Here is an 18,867-nt window from a genome sequence, read left to right on the forward strand (position 1 = left end):
AAAGCTCAAATCTTCCAATTTCTAGCTTTATCTTTCCTTGATCTCACTGGGTCTCAGTGATCAGAGAAAAGCAGGCTCCCAACCCAGTGTGGGTATGTTTTCTTCCTTTCTTTCTTTTTTTTTTTTTTTTTTNTTTTGTTTTTCTGTTTTGTTTGTTGTTTTTGTTTTTTTTTTTGAGGCAGGGTTTCTCTGTGTAGCCCTGGCTATCCTGGAACTCACTCTGTAGACCAGGCTGGCTTCGAACTCAGAAATCTGCCTGCCTCTGCCTCCCAAGTGCTGGGATTAACGGTGTGAGCCACCACTGCCTGGCATGGGTGTTTTCTATTCAGCACTGGGCCAGGGTAGTGGGAAGTCAGATGTAAAGAGGCGGTGTGGTGTGTTTTCTCTTTGGAGACAGTGATTGAAGCTCTTTCCTTTTCCCCATAAGGGATCAAAGGATGGTATCCTGTCATTTTACCAGAAGACAAAGGCCTGCCTCAGGACCTGGACTTGATGCAGAAGATTGTGGGAGGCCTGGAGCTTTCTGTTTCCTTCGCACATCCGGGAGATAGAGAGCGGGTACTGGAAGCCGCCGAGCTGCTGGGCTGGAGCTTTGAGAGTATCCCAAAGGATCTTGTCAAGACAGAAGAAGAGGTGCCAGCCACTGTCACCATCTCTACCCCAAGGCTCTGGCTTCCTATCCACTGTGTGCTGCTTGCTGGTCATACGAACATTCATAAGAATACATATTGCTACCTTCGCTACAAGCTGTACAATCAAGAAGCCTTTTGGACTCCTCTCAGGAAACCTAAGGAGTCTACAAACAAAAACCAGGTCCTGATTACTTTCAAGGCATCCAAAAGAGCAGAAGTCACTAGGAGCCAGTCCCTGCTTTGGTACTTCAGGGAAGAGAAATTAGAGATCCAAGTGTGGCGAGCCTATGGCAATGACAATTTAGAGAGGCCACACCAGACTGACAGCTGGATTGGTTCAGCCTATGTAGACCTGTCCAGACTTGGGGAAAAATCGCCCAGGACACTAACTATCAGTGGTGAGTGAAGACTCAGGGTTAGCTCTGTTTGAGCACCTTCTCTGTACATAAATCCATCGGGTTTGTACATGTAGCATGGTTCCTAAGGTGTTATAGCACTTCGTTAACGTGTACAGAGTGAGGTTGGGTGAATCCTTGACTAACTCTAACAGTGTGGCAGAGCCTGTGTGATCACTGAGGGTGCGTTGGAAAGAACGCCTTCCACGGATAGTCTCTTTCCTGGTGTTTCTCAGGACATTCATCTTTCCTGGTGAGCACCTCTTAGAGCTGATAAAATAACAGGACACCATCCTGGGATCCCTGTGGGGAAAGGGAAGAATCAGTCTTCAGAGAGAACAGCCTCTCTACGTCTCAGATTCCCCACTACCCTGGCCCAGTGCTGAAATAAAGAAAATCTGCATGCTACTAAACTGGTTCAAAGGCAGAAAGGAAAAGTGATGTTTTACAGACAGAGTGCACGGCTTACTCCTGTTACACTCATTTGGTGTTTAAGGCATGCACTTGACCCTGGGAATTCAGATATGAGAAAGAATTCATTCCTAGCCTGACTGTGTCTATATTCTAATCTAATGGAATACAGCTGTGAACAGTGAATGTGAAGCATAAGAACTAAAGCAGAGGGTGTTCTCAGTGGGGCACTGGACTGTGCCATTCATTCATCATGGCCCTTGAGGTTTGACTAAAGGACAATCTCATCTGAAGTGATAGTTTCAAAGGATTTAGGGGGAAACAAGGGAAAGGAGAAAAGAAAAGTTTTTTGCTTTTGTTTGAGTCAGGGTCTCTCTGTGTAGCCCTGGCTGTCCTGGAACTCACTTTGTAGACTAAGGCTGGCCTCATCCACCTGCCTCTGCCTCCACAGTGCTGGGATTAAAGGCATGCGCCACCACACCCGGCTACATGTTCTAAAGACAGGAAGAACAAGTGTGCGAACACAGAGGCTTGAAGTAGTTAGGTGTATTGCAGATGCTGTAAGCAACATGATCTGGTCAGGGTGCACAGGTTTACAAAGCACTACAATAAAGTGGCCCAGAGTACTAGTTCCATCAAAGCAAAAGTGTTTGGTCTTTCTTCCAAGAACTGTGGAAGGTTCATTCGTGTAATAGGTTCTGGAATGAGAAGTTAGAGCTTTGCCCTCTAGAAAGTGAGTCTAGTGACTGTAATGAATTGAAGGGCGCCAACCAAGTGTTTTTGTTGGCTCATGTATCACATAGCCCAAGGTCACCTCAAATTCACTGTAGCCAAGGATGACCTTGAACTTCAGATCCTCCTGCCTCTCCCGTAGAATACCTGGATGACAGGTGTGGACCACCACATCTTGTTTATGTGGTGTTGGAGATCGAATGGGCTTCTCATAAGCCTGGCAAGCACTGCCAACTAGTGCACACCAGCCATGACTAGAGTCTGTACAAGCGTGGTACTTGCTCAGTTTAGCACGCCTGTAAGGTATTTCCCTACTCTATGCAGTTAAAGGAATGAGGTCAGGGCCCTCTTTTACTTCTGTTTTGTTTTGTTTGTTGTTTTGGTTTTTGGTTTTTCTTGTGGATATGTGGTTTTGGTTTTGGCTTTTTTGTTTGTTTGCTTGCTTGCCTTTTTGCTTAGTGTCTTTGAAACAAGGTCTCAGGCTATAAGCCAGATTGGCATAGAAGTAGTGATGTACCTTTAACTGGCCTTGAACTCATAATCTTCCTACTTGAGCTTCCCAAGTGCTGGGATTTTAGGCATATAGCTCTAAACCTTGTATTGGACAGATGGCTCTCTAAAAAAGGAGAAATGCGTGAGTCTGGGTGATTTCCCAAACTGTTGGGTTCTTTGGGGGGCCTATAGATATAAGTCTAACCCTATGAAGTACCTCATCAAATGCTACATTGCCTTTTTAGCTAGGCCAGCTCAGGTCACTTTGTCGAAACTAGAGAAAAAGTCTTTGAAGCAATCCAGGCTCACTTGAACTAACTTTTCTTAAAGATAGGCTTTTAACTTCACTGCTGAAAAAAACAGATCTGGGACACAGAGTATAGGTCAAGGGTCAGAATTCCATCACACATTCTCCCTTTTTAGTAAGTGTTTCCAAAGAGGCTATTGAACTTTTCAGATTGTCTTTGTCAATCATATCCTACTAGTTTAAGGTTTGTATTCTCTTGTACAAAAGCCTTATACATTTGATGTGTTTGTTAAATGTCAGTCCACATCCACTAAGCCAGCCAACCTATTTCCATCTACTGTTTAAACTTCCTAAGGATAAGAAGGACCCACTGGGTTGCATATGGGTGTCCTCCCTCTATAGTGACTCTTACTTTGTGCTTTTGAGAGCCATGATAATCTTTGTATCAAGAAGAAAAGAGGCTATAAAAAGACCCCCCCCAAAAAAAATCAGTCTTATTGCCATCTATGGCAGGTAACATCTTTTTCTCCTGATAGGAATGAATCTAGCAAAGCAGTCTTTGAGATTGAGAAGGAATTATTAGGGCTCTAAATAAAATCTCATTTTAAGATCCAGCAAGCCAGTGAAGTTCAAATCCACTGAGTATTGGGAGAATATTCTTTTTTTTTTTTTTGGGAGAATATTCTTGACAGGTTTCTTGACCCATCCGAAATTCTGGCACAGAAAGAACTCAGCTGTTAGTGTCCCTTACTCTCCTTGCTCCTGCCACCCCCTCCTGCCTCCCTCCTAGTGGATGCTTGGGATGATGCAGGTTATGTGCAGATGGTAAAAGAGGCCGAAATGAGCCCTGGATAGCTTCCCAGTGGGGAGAAATCTAAGTGGGAGCATGTGTGCATGTTCTGCAGAAGAGGGCCCCTCTTGTCTTTACCTAGTTCCTCCATGTGTGAATTCTCTCCCATAGCAGTGCTGCCTGCCAGCAGAGCATGGGGTTCTGGCTTCAAATCAGAGATGTGACCGCTTAATGTTAGTGGATAGAGTAGGGACAAGGACAATCAGGAATGTGACCACTTAGTACTAGTGAATGTTAGTAGACATAGCAGGGACAAGGACAAAATATTTCTAGATACCAACAACTTCAGATTCATGCAGCAAATTGTGTTGAGACCTGTGGTGTATCACAGGGAAGAGGCCCATAAGCAGCCTGTAGGAGGCATTCTTTCTCACGCAGGTTTTCTTACTTCCATTCTCTTGCAGGGGTGTATCCCCTGTTTGGAAGAAATGCTTCCGACCTCTCTGGAGCTGCTCTGCGCATTCATGTGCTTCTCTCCCCGCTCTCCCCACACACTGAGCCTGTTCGGGAGCTGGACTCCATGGACTGCAGCAGCCACAGTGAGTCTGAGCAGCACCCCAGAAAGAGCGAAGCGCTCCAGCTCTCTCCACCCCATGTGCTCCAGACGTCTCCCACCTCCACCCAGGTCCACGGCAACAGTGCTGCAGCCCAAGTGTGCCCCGCCCAGGAGGGCCCTCCTGAGTTGGATGGGACTTTTGCAGTCAGCATCCTGGTAGAGAGAGCCATGCATCTGAGCTTGAAAGGTATGCTCCCCATACTTACCCAAAAGCAGGTGTCCAGTTCCTCGGGTTGCTCTCTGTCTTCACAGAACTTTCAGGTTATGCCAAAACCTACAAGTTTAGTTGTAGGTTAGTTTTCTTAGTTGATAGTCATATTTGCCAAGCCTAAAGGCTGAACTAACATGTAAACCTTTCTAACGTTAAAGCCATCTTTGTTACTTGTATTAACACTGCAGATCATAGACTCCTGTCCAGAAATCCAGGGGTCACCCTAGGTGCTTCCTCTTCCTTATCCAATGTCCAGGGCTAGGATTGCTCAGCTGACAACATTCTTTTTTTTTTTAAAGATTTATTTATTTATTATATGTAGGTACACTGTACCTGTCTTTAGATGCTCCAGAAGAGGGTCAGGTCTTGTTACGGATGGTTGCTGGGATTTAAACTCAGAACCTTTGGAAGAACAATGCTCTTACCGGCTAAGCCATCTCTCCAGCTCAAATGGTTCTATTCTTAAACTTCCCACAACTCTCTTCCTCCTCTGTTCCAGCTACTCAGGTCCTCAGTGTGCACCCAGGACCGGGTGTTCTTAGCACTGGGTCTGCAAGTCCCCGGGAGATGCATAAGGAAAACTCAAGAGCGGGTGATACTGCTACATACAAAAAGAATTGTATTAACAGTGATGCCTCCACTGCTGACAGCCACAGGAATCACAAGCATCTTGTGTCACCTCATATCTCAGAATACCACTTTATTCTTACCAGCTCTTAGGACTTATAGACTTAACAATACAACATATCACAAAGTTCTTCTAAGTTTTGATAGCTAATTGGATTTTATTATAATCCGATGTGTTTTGCATTACAATTTTTAACTTTTTTTTTTTTAAGATTTATTTTAGATATAAGTACACTGTAGCTGTCTTCAGACTCACCACAAGAAGTTATCAGATCCCATTACAGATGGTTGTGAGCCACCATGTGGTTGCTGGGAATCGAACTCAGGACCTCTGGAAGAGCAGTCCATGCCCTTAACCGCTGAGCCACCTCTCCAGCCCGCATTACAAATTTTTAAAGAAACACTATTAAATGAAGAGACCCAAACACTTCATCAGACTGCAAAGGAGTCTCAGAAAACAACCTCCTCCCTAGCTTTGTTCAGCCTTGCATTGCCACTGAGATTTTTGCTTTGCTATCATCTTTCCTCTTTAGGCTGCTCACTCCGGCTCTACCCCCAAGGCTTAGGTCTAGCATTACCATGGACCAGAGAGCTGCCTGGCATAAGGCTCCCCTGTCTGGTCCCTCAGCACCTTTCTATTATCACAGTGTTGGCCAAACAGTAGTCATTTTCCCCATGTTTTTCTTCTCTGATAAATAAGCTCTATCAAGAGTAAAGGCCTTGCATTTGTTTATCTGCATTCAGTCATTAGCAGCAAGATGGACAGTAGGGCTTTCTGTGCAGTAAGCATTTGTAGTGCCAGGGATAGAGTGGCAAACAGGGTAAACAATCCTATATTCATCTCAGGTCCCTGACATATGGCTTGAAGAAGAGGAAGGACTTCTGTCCATGGTTTTAAAGGTTCAATCATGGCTGCGTGGCCATAGAGGGCAGAGTGTGTAGCACAGGCTTTTCTTTAGGTCTTGGCAGAAGATATAAAGAGAATGGGAAAGAGGAGCCTAGAACAACAACCTACAGCCCTCAAGGACACACCCCATATCATATCCCACCTCCTCCAACTAGGCCCAACCTCCAAAAATAGTCCCTCCAACTGAGAGCCAGGCACACAGCACATGAGCCTGTGTAAGATGTTCATTCCCAAACCCTGACAGCTCCACCCTGGTTGTTGCTTCCAGGGCTCCCCTCCAATGTCTTTCTCATTCTGCTACCAAGACTGTGTCTGACCAAAAACCTGACCTTGTCTCTCCATCAGTTCAAATATTGGTTAGTTTTTTGTCACTTGCAACCCTGCCAACAGCACACAAAGTCCTGCCCATCCGGCCACATCATATTCACCAGCTTCATTCCTCACCACGCTCACTCACAGTCAACAACTTTTGTGCCAGTGCCCTGTCTGTCAAGCTTGTGCTGTTTCTTCTGCTAAAAATGCCTCTGCCTCTCTCTCTCTCTCTCTCTCTCTCTCTCTCTCTCTCTCTCTCACACACACACACACACACACACATTTGTGTGGCTTGCTTCCTCTTAGACGAATGGGCTAGAGTGTTACCATCAATCTGAGGCCACCCTGTCACCTATTAGCAATACACCTGCCTCTGCACCCAGCAGGCCTGTACCCCCACCATATTCTCACAAGTAATAGCATTGTGTACTAACTACTGTCTGTGGTTCTAGTCCACAGGTCAGAGAGTGTGTTACTTATTCCTGTGTCCTAGCATCCTGACTCTCAGGAGCAGCTAAGCAAACCTAATCTCCTGTCTGACTATGAGGCATAGCCTCTCACAGTTATGGCTGAGTGAACAACTTGGAAATCACTTGTTATTTGGCCTCTTGTAACAGCCAGCTCCTGACATATTAGGGCAGACCCCGAGCTTTAGGAGACTTTATTTGCACTCAGGTAGCTGCTCTTGCAGTGACGATCGCTTGAAGTGATGACCCTTCACCCGTACACTTGTTTTGTTTTTTTTTTTTTTAAGATTTATTTATTTATTTATTAATTATATGTAAGTACACTGTAGCTGTCTTCAGACACTCCAGAGAGGGCGCCAGATCTCGTTACGGATGGTTGTGAGCCACCATGTGGTTGCTGGGATTTGAACTCTGGACCTTCAGAAGAGCAGTCGGGTGCTCTTACCCACTGAGCCATCTCACCAGCCCCCACCCATACACTTGTGTGTGTGCATCAGCCAGGTCGGGGAGTGCAGACGTGCCACCAGTCTCTGACCTCAGTCCTTTCCATGATGCCAAGGGAGGACTAAATACCTGCATAAAGATGCACTTTGCAGTTCTGCTCAAACATTATTGTATCTTTTATGTTTCTGGCTCTGAGTTTGTCACTGTCAGCTGATTCCTTTATCACTAACTGTTGGGCTAAAAGCTCCTGAACTGTTTCTCCAAAGTCAAAACAGTAGTTTGATTCCAGGACCTCTGCAAATAGTAACTTCAGAAGTAAAGCTCAGGATGGAGCTGGGGCAGGGGCGGGAGGCGGATCAGATCAGTGTTTGCACCCATCTAGAATTAGAATTTTATTATGGGAAATGATTTGATAGCATGTGTCCAGAGGAGAAACATGAGGCCAGGGAGCCAGAGTGAAGTGGCAGTAGTAGAAAGGTCACTAGTGAGCCAGGTTTGGTGGCATATGCCTGTGTTGCCAATAATAAGGACGCTGAGGTAGGAGGACTGAAAATTTGAGGCCAGCTTGGGCTACACAGAAGGAAGGGAGGACAGAGGAAATGAGGGAAGGGAGTGTGACAACCTGTCAGACAGAAAGAGTAGCCCAGACAAAGACCGGAGGTAAGAGCTAGACACAGTCCTGTTTACGCAAATGTGAGGCTCCTTCAGCTCTCTCTGATACCCGGCAGCTTGGCTTCTTAGCCTTTGGGTCACAGCTAATACGGATATGGGAGTCACGGGATATTGACAGCAACGAAAGGTTTCTGATTGTACAGAGACCAGAAGTTAATTCAGAATCAAGCATTAGCAAGTCTCGGGTGTTTCTGGCACTTTACAATGCTTGACTTGACAGCAGCCTTGGTGCTGAACTCACAGCACACACGTTTTACACTGCATATGCAGTCACCACTCAGGGCCAACACACACACACACACATACACACACACACACACACAGCCTGAGACACCTGGGGCTGATTTTAGACTGTTACGTGTTACAAGTTACAATGTCATACAAAGTTTTCTCTTTTCTCTCACTCTGTAGCCTTGGCTGACCTTGAACTCACAGAAATCCAACTGCCTCTGCCTCCCGTGCTGAGATTTAAAGACGTGGGCTGCAGCGCCCAATAATTTAATTGAGAGAAACAAACTCTTGTAATATTTTCTCATCATTGTTCATCAGCATGTATCAAATTATTTTTTCTATGGGCGTTAGTAGAATGTTAGGCTTTTTTTCTTAATTTCTGAATTGTAAAGGAGGAAAGGAAGGAAAGAAGGAAGAAAGAATCTTCCCATGGGTTTTCCCTTGGAATTAGGATGGAATTTCCAACATTTTTCTGAAATGGCCCTAAACATGTTTCTTCCGTTTTGTAATTTGTATCTATGCAAAATCAGACTAAATCAACCACACCCTGCATTATCCAATATTCAACCAAGATTTTACTCCTTATGTAAAAATAAGCACAAGCATCTCACTAGTATATAGACTGCTTTATCTTTTATGGACAGGAAATTATGTTTTATTTTTAAATGAATTTTTATAATTTGCTGAATAAATATTTATTTCTATGGATGTTTTAAATTGATATACCTGCCCACGCACGTCACATATAAATTTTTTCAGATAAAAAGTGGTCCCTCCCAAGTAGATAGTTTAAGATGCTCTGCCCTAAAGTACAACCAGCCCCACTGTGTTTTCTTTCAGGGAGCCCCTTGACAGACCGGAAAGTATCTGTACCCAGTTGCTGTGTATCCTTTGCCACCGCCACTGAGCCATCTCCTGTCTACACTCACGTGGTTGAAAACACGGATTCCCCCATCTGGGGTTTTCACCAGCAGGCAAGGTTTGTGCTTTCTGATGTTTACCACCTGTTTAGAATCAGCTCTTTGTTCCAGGAGACCACCTCGGAGCCAGAAGCATAACAGATAAAATAATGCTTGAGAACTACAAAGCGAATCTTTATGAAGTTATTTAGTCCCAGTGTTTATGAAGTCATGGCTACCAGTAGTTAAAAGGTTTATTGCCATGTTGTTGGGGGTTTTTTTAACCTTACTGCAGTGTGTGTGTGCGCTTGTGCGTACACACTCATACACATGCCATGGCAAGTGTGTGGAGGTCATAGGACAAATTGTGAGAGTTGTGGTTACCCTTGTGGTTACCAGGGACAAGTTGAGTTGTCAGGCTTGGTGGCAAGTGCTTTTACTTGCTAAGTTATCTTGTTTACCTTGTTTATGAGTTTTTATTTCTAATTATTGCTCAAAAAAAGTGAGAGACAGACATATGCCTTGCTCTGTTACACTGGGAATGAAGATGAGTAAATGCTGTCTGCCATTAAGACATCCTGAGAAGAAACACAGACATTAAAGGTGGCCCTCAAGTGTGGCAGTGATGGAAAAGATAAGTCGGATGCTGGTAGTAACATGGCTCAGGGAGAAAAGATGATTTAGGCCAATCTGGAAGTCAGAGTGTACTTCATAAATAAAACTCCTTAGCTAAATATTGAAGGCTTTATGCATAAATTATGTAGATGATGAAATCAGGGATATGGGTGATATTCCAGGCAGAGAGTTAATTGCAGTAAAGGAAGAGACCTTTCTTAGTGCAGAGGAAAGAGCCCGGTCTTTATAACCAGAGAAACTCTGCATGCAGACACATCCCTGACATAGGAGCTGTGTGAGTCACTGAGTTACCTGCTGTCTCCAGACACCTGACTCTTCATCTTAAGATGGATATCATTGTATAGGTCGCTGTAAAAATCGAAATTAGGTGAGGGTTTTTTTTTGAAGGTTGTTTAACCCATTTTAATAACAGACATAAAGCTCAGAAGGTTGATATAATCATTATATAAAATACTGCCTTTTAAAATATAAAGTTGCCAGTTCTCATGCATGTATATCCCTTTAATCCTAGCAGTCAGGAAGCAGAGGCCCATGTGACTCTATGCATTTGAGGTCAACCAGGAATACATAGTAAGACTTTCTAAACACACATGCACACGTACTCCCACACTCACTCACACACTGAGATGGGGAGTGCTGTTTTCTATTGAATGTAAGGATTTTTTTTCTCATATCATTTGATGAAAGGAAATCATCATTTATATTCAGGTTTATTACACGTGCTTTTATAAGTATTATAAATGTTGAGCTGGGTGTGGTGGCGCACGCCTTTAATCCCAGCACGCAGGAGGCAAAGGCAGGCGGATTTCTGAGTTCGAGGCCAGCCTGGTCTACAGAGTGAGTTCCAGGACAGCCAGGGCTATACAGAGAAACCCTGTCTCAAAAAAAAAAAAAAAAAGTTTACCTTTCATCAGCTTCAGGGTTTATGTTGTAGCCAAATTTTGCATCCAGCCAATCTGTCAGCTCTTCTCACACCCACGGAATAAACGCGTCTCTGAATTCTAAGGAACTGGCTTCTTCTTGCAAAGTTTTCTTTGCCTCTTCTAATTCTCTCTGGGTTTCTCCTTGAGAATGTCTAATGATAACATCTCACCTGCAGATCTAAGTTCTGTACTGTAGAAGGTTCCTATGGCTAACTCGTGGTGATTGATATTTTTTTCTAACAGGCTTTCAAAAGAGCTGCTTCTGGACCCACATCAAACCCTGGTCTTCAAAGTGTGGCATAAAGGAGGTATGAGCCCTAGTCTGTGATTTTCTTTTCCAGCTAAGCAAAGCAAAGCCATGGTGTCTGGTACAGGAGAGCCATACAGAAGACAGCATTATTCTCTTGGGGAATTTAAATACTTAGGAACCTTTTTTTTGTTTTGTTTTGTTTTGTTTTGTTTTGTTTTGTTTTTGGATTACCTGCTTAATCCATTTACATTTGAGCCTTTCCAATTGTATTTGTCTTTAACTATAATGTACAGAACACATGTAAGTCATATAAGTCGTTTTCCTCCACTTTATATGATATTAGGCCTTCTGTTGGTTCTGGCTTGTCCAGCAAGTAGTATAGAAGGAGTGTTAATGTCATGGTCCTTGAGCCTACCTTTACTTAGCTACTATGGGTTTTTTTTTATTGATTACAGTGATTGTCTCACTGTAATCTGGTCTGTTCTGACTATATAGCTATCGCTGTGTATTCTTCCCTATGCAAGGAAGGTTGGATGTCGCAGATAAATAAGATGACCAGGACACCTTATCTTCTCACAGCATAGTAAATTTAGCCTCATTACATCATCCCTGTAAATCCAGCTCCTTAAAGAACCTGCTAGCTCCTGGTTTCCAAACAGTCCGTTGTTTGGAGTCGTCCACAGACGCACAGTACTTTGTCTGCCAGTATTGACTTTCAGTATTGACTACAGGCCTGAAGAAGAACAGGAGTGTCTTGGGCATGAAGGACACTGGCCAGCCTTTTCCTAGGCTGTGTGAGGATGAGTGTGAGCTACCACTCTGCACTCACGTAAGGCCCCTTCCACCAGCCTCGTGGATGTGGAGGACTGGTCAGAAGTCAGTTTCTCTCAGTCTGCATAAGTAACTCCTAGTGTGTTTAACTGGGCTCCACACTCCTCCCCTCTTTTCTTTCCTCCCTAAGGTTCTATAGGAATTGTCTACCAGACCGGGGTTCACTTCAGTTCAATGGCAAGAGAAAAAGAGTAAGCTTTGATTTTATGCAGACCTGGGTTCAAATCTTCACTCTGCCATTTGCCAACTGAGTAACCTGAAGTAGACCATTGTGCCTGTTTCTGATCTTACACAATTAGCATATAGTTCTTTCTTTTGGGGTTGTATGAAGATTAGAAATAATATCTGTAAATTACTTGGTACATAAGTGCTGCTTAGTAAATGGGGCCACTTTCATTATGTTGCTACTGTGCTAGGGCCACTGAGTATAGAGAATAAAATCCAGTCCCTATCCTCGGGGCCCTAGTGGGACCTGCAAGCTCATGTTATAAATGTTTAGGCAGCTAAGGTCCATCTAACTATCTTCAGCACATGAAAATATCTCTCCCTTTCTAAGGCCTGCCCTCGCACACCCAGCAGATGTTCCACAGAAAGCATCCAGAGCACACCCTTCTGTGTTCAGCAAGTACTTGATTTCCTACCCTGACAGTCACTATGCTAAGTGACAGAGATATGAAAATAAAAGAAGGCAGGTGGCCCCTGTCTTCACAAAGCTTACAGCTGTGGGGGACACAAGAAATGCAGTATAGCATGCTTGGACAAGTATAGGGCATGCAGGAAGGGGGCCTTTAACCCAAACTTAGGATATCAAAGTGGCTTCCTGGGCCATACCCCAGCTAAAGCTGGATCAGAGGGACAGCAAACAGTATTCCATGCTGTTTTCCAGGGGCTTGTGTTTCTTTTATAAAACTAATTTAGTCAGTTCTTAATTAACTATGATACATAAGTATCCCTTAGAAAATGTGAGAGATACAGGCAACTATAAATAAGAAAATAAAAGTTTATTGAAATTGCATAATTTCAAGAATACCCCTTATATGTGCATGCCAGCGTGCCCATACACAAACCCCTGAGAAAAATCATGGAAGCACAACAAGTCTATGGAAAGTGGTATATGGATTTAGATTTTTTTTTCTAGTTGTTTATATCAAAAATACAAAGCACACCTCTGTCAGCCTTCTCTGATGCACCAAATCAGGGGTCTAAGATGTAACTCAGTTTGTAGAATGTTTGCTGAACATGTATGAAGTCCTGGGTTCAGTCCCCAGTGCACATAAATATAGCATGGTGACAACTGTATTCCAGCATATACCTGTATCCTAGCCTCAGGAGATAGAGGCAGCAAGATCAGAAGTCCAAGGTTACCCTTGACTACATAGCAAGTTCAAGACCAGCCTGGGATACGTGAAAACTTGTCTCAAAAAAGGAAATGGGGTCCGAGTTAACCACAGCACAGAAAATGACTTTTGTAACAGGCTCTGGCTCCTGGCCTCATTGCCAATCTTGTCAGTGGCTCTAGTCATATAAAACAGCTTCCCTGAGTGTAGCCTTTAACCTCCACAGGAGGACACACCCAGCCATGCTACCCAGCTCTTCTCTTCTCCCACAGATGAAGAGAGGGTGGTTGGCTTTGCCTCGGTGGACCTCTCCCCACTACTGTCTGGCTTTCAGTTTATCTGTGGCTGGTACAATATTACAGACTTCAGTGGAGAGTGCCAAGGGCAAATCAAAGTTGCTATTTCACCTATGGAGAGCCTGATGCACCTAAAAGAAGAAAGACAAGCAAGACGCGGCATAGAGACTCCAGGATCACTGGTAGGTTTCCTTGTTCACACCTAGCTAAAGGTTCTCCTATAAGAAGATCCTTCGTGAGCCGGTTGTGGTGGCGCACACCTTTAATCCCAGCACTTGGGAGGCAGAGGCAGGCGGATTTCTGAGTTCAAGGCCAGCCTGAGTGAGTTCCAGGACTATACAGAGAAACCCTGTCTCAAAAAAAAAAAAAAAGAAGAAGAAGAAGATCCTTTGTAAGTCTGGTACTTTGAGCTTATAGCCCACGTTTCATACAAACAACCACCTCCTGGCTTGGAGGGGGAGTGGGAGGGGGAGAAAAGGAAGTTTTCCAGACTGTCCAGAAAGCGGAACTCTATTGCTGTTATAGGTCTTATTCATGTTTTCCTGGGTTCAGTCCGCAGTGCACATAAATATAGCATGGAATCAGTGGGTGTTGCATGAGTGAGTGTGTGAGGAAGTGACCAAGAGTTCAGTGGTCCCTTTATAAGAAGTCTCCTCATCAGCTCTGGTTATCTGACGTGTAAATAGAAAACCCTGTCCAGCCTAGGACCTGAAAGAGTAAGAACATAAGTATTAGAAAAACAACTCCAGGCAGTCTGAGGGCGTGGTGTGTGAACTATGAATAGTATCAGTACCTACTTCACAGTGCTTTTACGTTTACCAGGCACTGTGTATTGCTCATCACAGTTTTCATGTTCTCTTCTGAATGGCTTAGTAATAACTGGTGTGCCATTTTTCTCATTGCTGCTCCAGATCCCATTGTTTAGCGCCCTTTCCCTCCCTGCCTCTGCTGGATGCGATGCATTCCCTAGGCCCATTGCAAGGCACGTTGAAGGCCAGCTTGCTCACACGTCTCCAAAGGAGGACGATTTCTCCTCTCCTGCAAGGTAATGCTTGAGGTCAAAGGGAGGATGCATGCGGACTGTCTTGTCGTTTCTCTTTCCTTCATTAGAGGAAGAAACTGGAGATGGGGGAAAAAATCATATTCAGACACACTGATTTTCAAGATCTGTAAAAACCACTTTGTAAGATAAGAACTAGAGTGTTTTACTGCCATCAAAAGAAGAACCACTCTTCTCTTTTCCTGAGATCCCTTTAGCATTTTATGAAAATCACATCGTCTCCACCCATCCCCTCCAGGGCTGTAGCTCAGCTGGTAGAGTGTGTATGCAGGGCCTGCATCCAGTCCTTAGCACCACATAAAACAGCGGCGGTGTCGCACCCCTGTGATCTCAGCACTGGGGTTGTGGAGGTGGGAGCATCAGAAGATCATCCTACGTTGTGAGTTCAAAGACAACCTAGGCTACATGAGACCATGCCTAAAAAAAATTAAAATAAATTTTAAAAATCTGAAGCCACACACATGATTGGTTCATTCTGTTCACTAAGCTAGCCATGAACAGCATGTGTGGGTTTCTGGACTAGATTTTGCCCCATCCCGTTAGAGAGCAGGACCTTGTTTCAGGCCTTGGTGCCACTTCTTTCTCACACCTCAGCAAAGAGACAAAAAAAAAAAAAAAAGTCTCTGATGGGGCACACGCTTTTAATCTAAGCACACGGGGCAGAGGCAAGTGGATTTCTGAGTTCAAGGCCAGCCAGGGCTGCAGAGTTAAACCCTGTCTCAAACTGAAGAATCTTCTCTCAAGGCAACTGCTCCTGCAGTGCCCTTTACTAAATGAGCCCTATTCGGACGCCACACTCCACACTGCTTGCCCTTCGAGTGTCTGTTCTAGTGCTTTGTAGTGTTCCTTTGGTCACCATATGAAGATGATCCCCTGTCTAGAAGCTGTGTCTCAACGTTCAGTGTTCTAGGCTCCAAGCCTTGCTGTGACCAGAGCCAGTCAATGACACATAGCTGAGGGTTTTGGGTTTTCTTTCTAAGTGCCCAGTATTTAGTAATTTTAAAGCTAATAATTTAGTGATTTGCTTTCTGTCCACATAAAAATGCCCTAGTTACTTCAGAAAGGCTATACCGGCATGTCCTTATTCTGATCCAACCATCCATTCTAGGTTGGGCTCTGGTCCCTCCCTAACCTCCTTCAGTTGTGTCTGAGCCTCCCTTCCTCCTGGAACAGGGTGAGAAGTGTGTTTGAGGTTTGAGTCCTAGCCTAGCTGTAGCCTGGACTAGCAGATGATTTACGCTAATTACTTTTTCTTTTTTTCTTTTATTTATTTTATGTGTGTGGACATTTTGCCTGCATGTATGTCACGTGGTGCTTATGCCCTAGGAGTCCAAAAGAGGGCTGTGGGATCCCCTGGGACAAGAGCTATAAAACAGCTGTAAGTCACCATGTGGGTGCTGGGAATTGAACCTGTGTCCTGTGGAAGAGCAGCAGTGCTGGAACTACTGAGTCGTTTCACCAGCCCCAGCTTTGGTTCTCTGAGCCTCAGCTTTCTTATTTACTCAATGAAAGCAATATATCACCTCAAGGATTGTTAGCAAAAGTAAATGAAAATAGAACTAAACTCATTTTAATACACTTTGTGTATGTCAGCTGATGTTTTCACAGCAATCTTAAACAAGAGGTTCAATTCCTAGTAATAACACAGCAAATGCCTGGAGCAGCCTTGTTCTACTTTTTTTTTTTGTCTGTTTATTATAACTGAAAACTAAACAACTCAGATAGCCATCAACAACTAGGTAAACAGATGGCCAAATTGTGGTGTGATCATAAAATAGAATGTAGCACAAAAAGAAATATATTAAGATAAAAACTGAATCTCAAAATATTTTTATTTCTCATTGCTGAGAAATAAAAGTTAGAATAAAAGAGTACACTGTAAAAATTCCATTTAGCCGGGCATTGGTGGCGCACACCTTTAATCCCAGCACGCGGGAGGCAGAGGCAGGCGGATTTCTGAGTTCAAGGCCAGCCTGGTCTACAAAGTGAGTTCCAGGACAGCCAGGACTATACAGAGAAACCCTGTCTCAAACAAAACAAAACAAAAAAATTCCATTTATACAAAATTCTAGAAAATGCACGCTGATCTATAGTGGCAGAAAGCAAATTAGTGGCGGCCTAGCAGTAAGGTGGGGGTGTAAGGAGTCTCAGCCGTAAGGTGGGGGCGTAAGGAGTCTCAGCCGTAAGGTGGGGGTGTAAGGAGTCTCAGCCGTAAGGTGGGGGTGTAAGGAGTCTCAGCCNGTAAGGAGTCTCAGCCGTAAGGTGGGGGTGTAAGGAGTCTCAGCCGTAAGGTGGGGGTGTAAGGAGTCTCAGCCATAAGGTGGGGGTGTAAGGAGTCTCAGCCGTAAGGTGGGGGTGTAAGGAGTCTCAGCCGTAAGGTGGGGGTGTAAGGAGTCTTGGAAAGAAGAAGCTTGAGGGGAATGGAATATTGCCTTGTGAGACTTCTTAATGTAGGCATATGTCAGAACTCACCAGATTGTGCAACCTAAATATGTGCTTTGTTTGTTTGGCTGCATCATAGTAAAACAGTGGTTCTTAAACCACCCTTTTGTATATTAAAAATGATGACCCAGGCCAGGCATGGTGAACTAGAACGGCACTAGAACAGCAGAGGCAGGCAGGTCTCTGTGAGTTTGAGCAATTTGGCATACATAGTGATTTCAAGCCAGCTGAGCTCACAAATGTAATAATCTAATGCCTTGTTCATGGATTCATGAATTTAACATTTTTAACATTATGGTACTTCCAATATTCTTATATAGGTTCAACATAATATCAAAATCCCTGTTGGTTTCTTTCTAGAAATGAATAAACCAATTCTAAACTTCATATGGAAATTCGAGAAATGCAGAATAGACAAACAACCTTTTAAGAGCAAAGTTCCCGAGTCCACAGCGCTACAGGAAGCAAAACACAGCACAGGCTAGAAATACAGACCAGTGAAGTAAAATTAATGTCCCAAAGATAAAGTATGTGAACTGAATTTTAGCAGGTGTGCCCTTACAGTTCAATGAGGAAAGAACAGACTTCTGAACAGAACCGCAACAGCTTGACACCCCAGTGCGGGCTGAATTCAAGCCCCTCCTAGTGCCATACACAAAACAGCCCCAAATTGGAGTTAACATAGTAGCAAAACAAGACACTCTGCAAAGAAAACATAATCGGTGTAAATTTTTGTGAATTATTGATTCCCTAAATATGATGACAAAGGCACAAGCAGAAAAAAAAAGAAAAAAAAAAACCCTGTTTGATCAGAAGACCTGAGTGCTGTGTGTGATGACATCAGGAAAGGGAAGGGCCTGGAAGATGGCTCAGCAGGTAAGAGCGACTCCTGGGGGCCCAAGTTCACCTGCCAGCACTCACATCTTAGGGATCACAGCAATTTGTAACTCCAAGTTCTCAGTTATCCATTGTCATCCTCTGGCCTCCAAGGCACCACACACAACATACCACACACACACACACACACAAATAAAATAAAAATAAATTTTGAAGAAAATAGAAAGTAAAAAGAAAACCCATAGAAGAATAAATTCAAAACATAGATCTAGTGGAGATTTATAACTAAACCATAAACAACTCCAATATATGAAGCAAATATCCCATCTGATGGGCTTCTATTAGAAGCACTTGTCTGTCTAGCTTTGATCCCCCAATACTGGTAGAGGGGCTTAAATAACACAATTTTAAAACAAAGTAGCTGGATAGACAATTCTCCAAAGAAAATAGACAAGTGATGATGAAAAATGCAAATCAAAACCAAAATGAGGTACAGCTTCATACCCACTGCAGTAACAGGGAAGAAGGTATCACAGGTGTTAGGAAGGAAGAATGTGGAGAGATTGTAAAGTTGTCTAAGTGCCTTGCAGAGCTGTTTGGTAGTTCTTTAATATAGGGCCTGGAGAACTGTGTCAGCCATTGAGGGTAACTGCTACTTTTCCAGAGGACCTGAGCTCAGTTCCTCCTGAGCATCCACAGCCAGGGCATACAGCCCCAGCGCTAAGGGATCAAACACTCATGGACTCTGGATATACTAAAATCGCCAGATGAAATTATATATTTCAATTGTGTTAACTAAATGCTGTATGAATTACCTCAAAAAGGCTGCCTTATTAAAAGAGAAAAAAAAGATTGTTGTGGTCACATTTTTGAATACCATGCTTAGGAATTAGAGATTTGTTCTGTAGATTAAAAAAGGCAGAGCCAGAAAGGAATGGGAATGGTGAATAGATTAATCCCTGTTGAATCCTTAAGGAAGGCTCCATATGTGGCGTTGGTTAGAAAAGTCAATCCCTAGTGTATGCAATGGTGTCAGCATTTGGAAGCTGATTATGGGGTGGATCCCTGGATATGGCAGTCTCTAGATGGTCCATCCTTTCGTCATAGCTCCAAACTTTGTCTCTGTAACTCCTTCCATGGGTGTTTTGTTCCCAATTCTAAGAAGGGGCA

General features: G+C 43.7%; 1 protein-coding gene across 4 annotated transcripts in view; it reads left to right on the top strand.

Annotated features, from left to right (window-relative positions):
- Positions 1-18,867, top strand: part of C2cd3 (C2 calcium dependent domain containing 3) — a 99,396-nt gene that overhangs the window by 60,192 nt on the left and 20,337 nt on the right. For all 4 annotated transcript variants that reach the window (XM_021165953.2, XM_029479229.1, XM_021165954.2 and 1 more), the window contains 6 exons: positions 428-1,030; positions 4,164-4,502; positions 9,027-9,165; positions 10,888-10,952; positions 13,335-13,540; positions 14,270-14,403. In XM_021165953.2, the coding sequence (XP_021021612.1) occupies positions 428-1,030; positions 4,164-4,502; positions 9,027-9,165; positions 10,888-10,952; positions 13,335-13,540; positions 14,270-14,403 (1,486 nt within the window). The remainder of the gene's footprint in view (positions 1-427; positions 1,031-4,163; positions 4,503-9,026; positions 9,166-10,887; positions 10,953-13,334; positions 13,541-14,269; positions 14,404-18,867) is intronic.

Source organism: Mus caroli, chromosome 7 (assembly GCF_900094665.2).
Source record: "Mus caroli chromosome 7, CAROLI_EIJ_v1.1, whole genome shotgun sequence".
Taxonomy (NCBI): domain Eukaryota; kingdom Metazoa; phylum Chordata; class Mammalia; order Rodentia; family Muridae; genus Mus; species Mus caroli.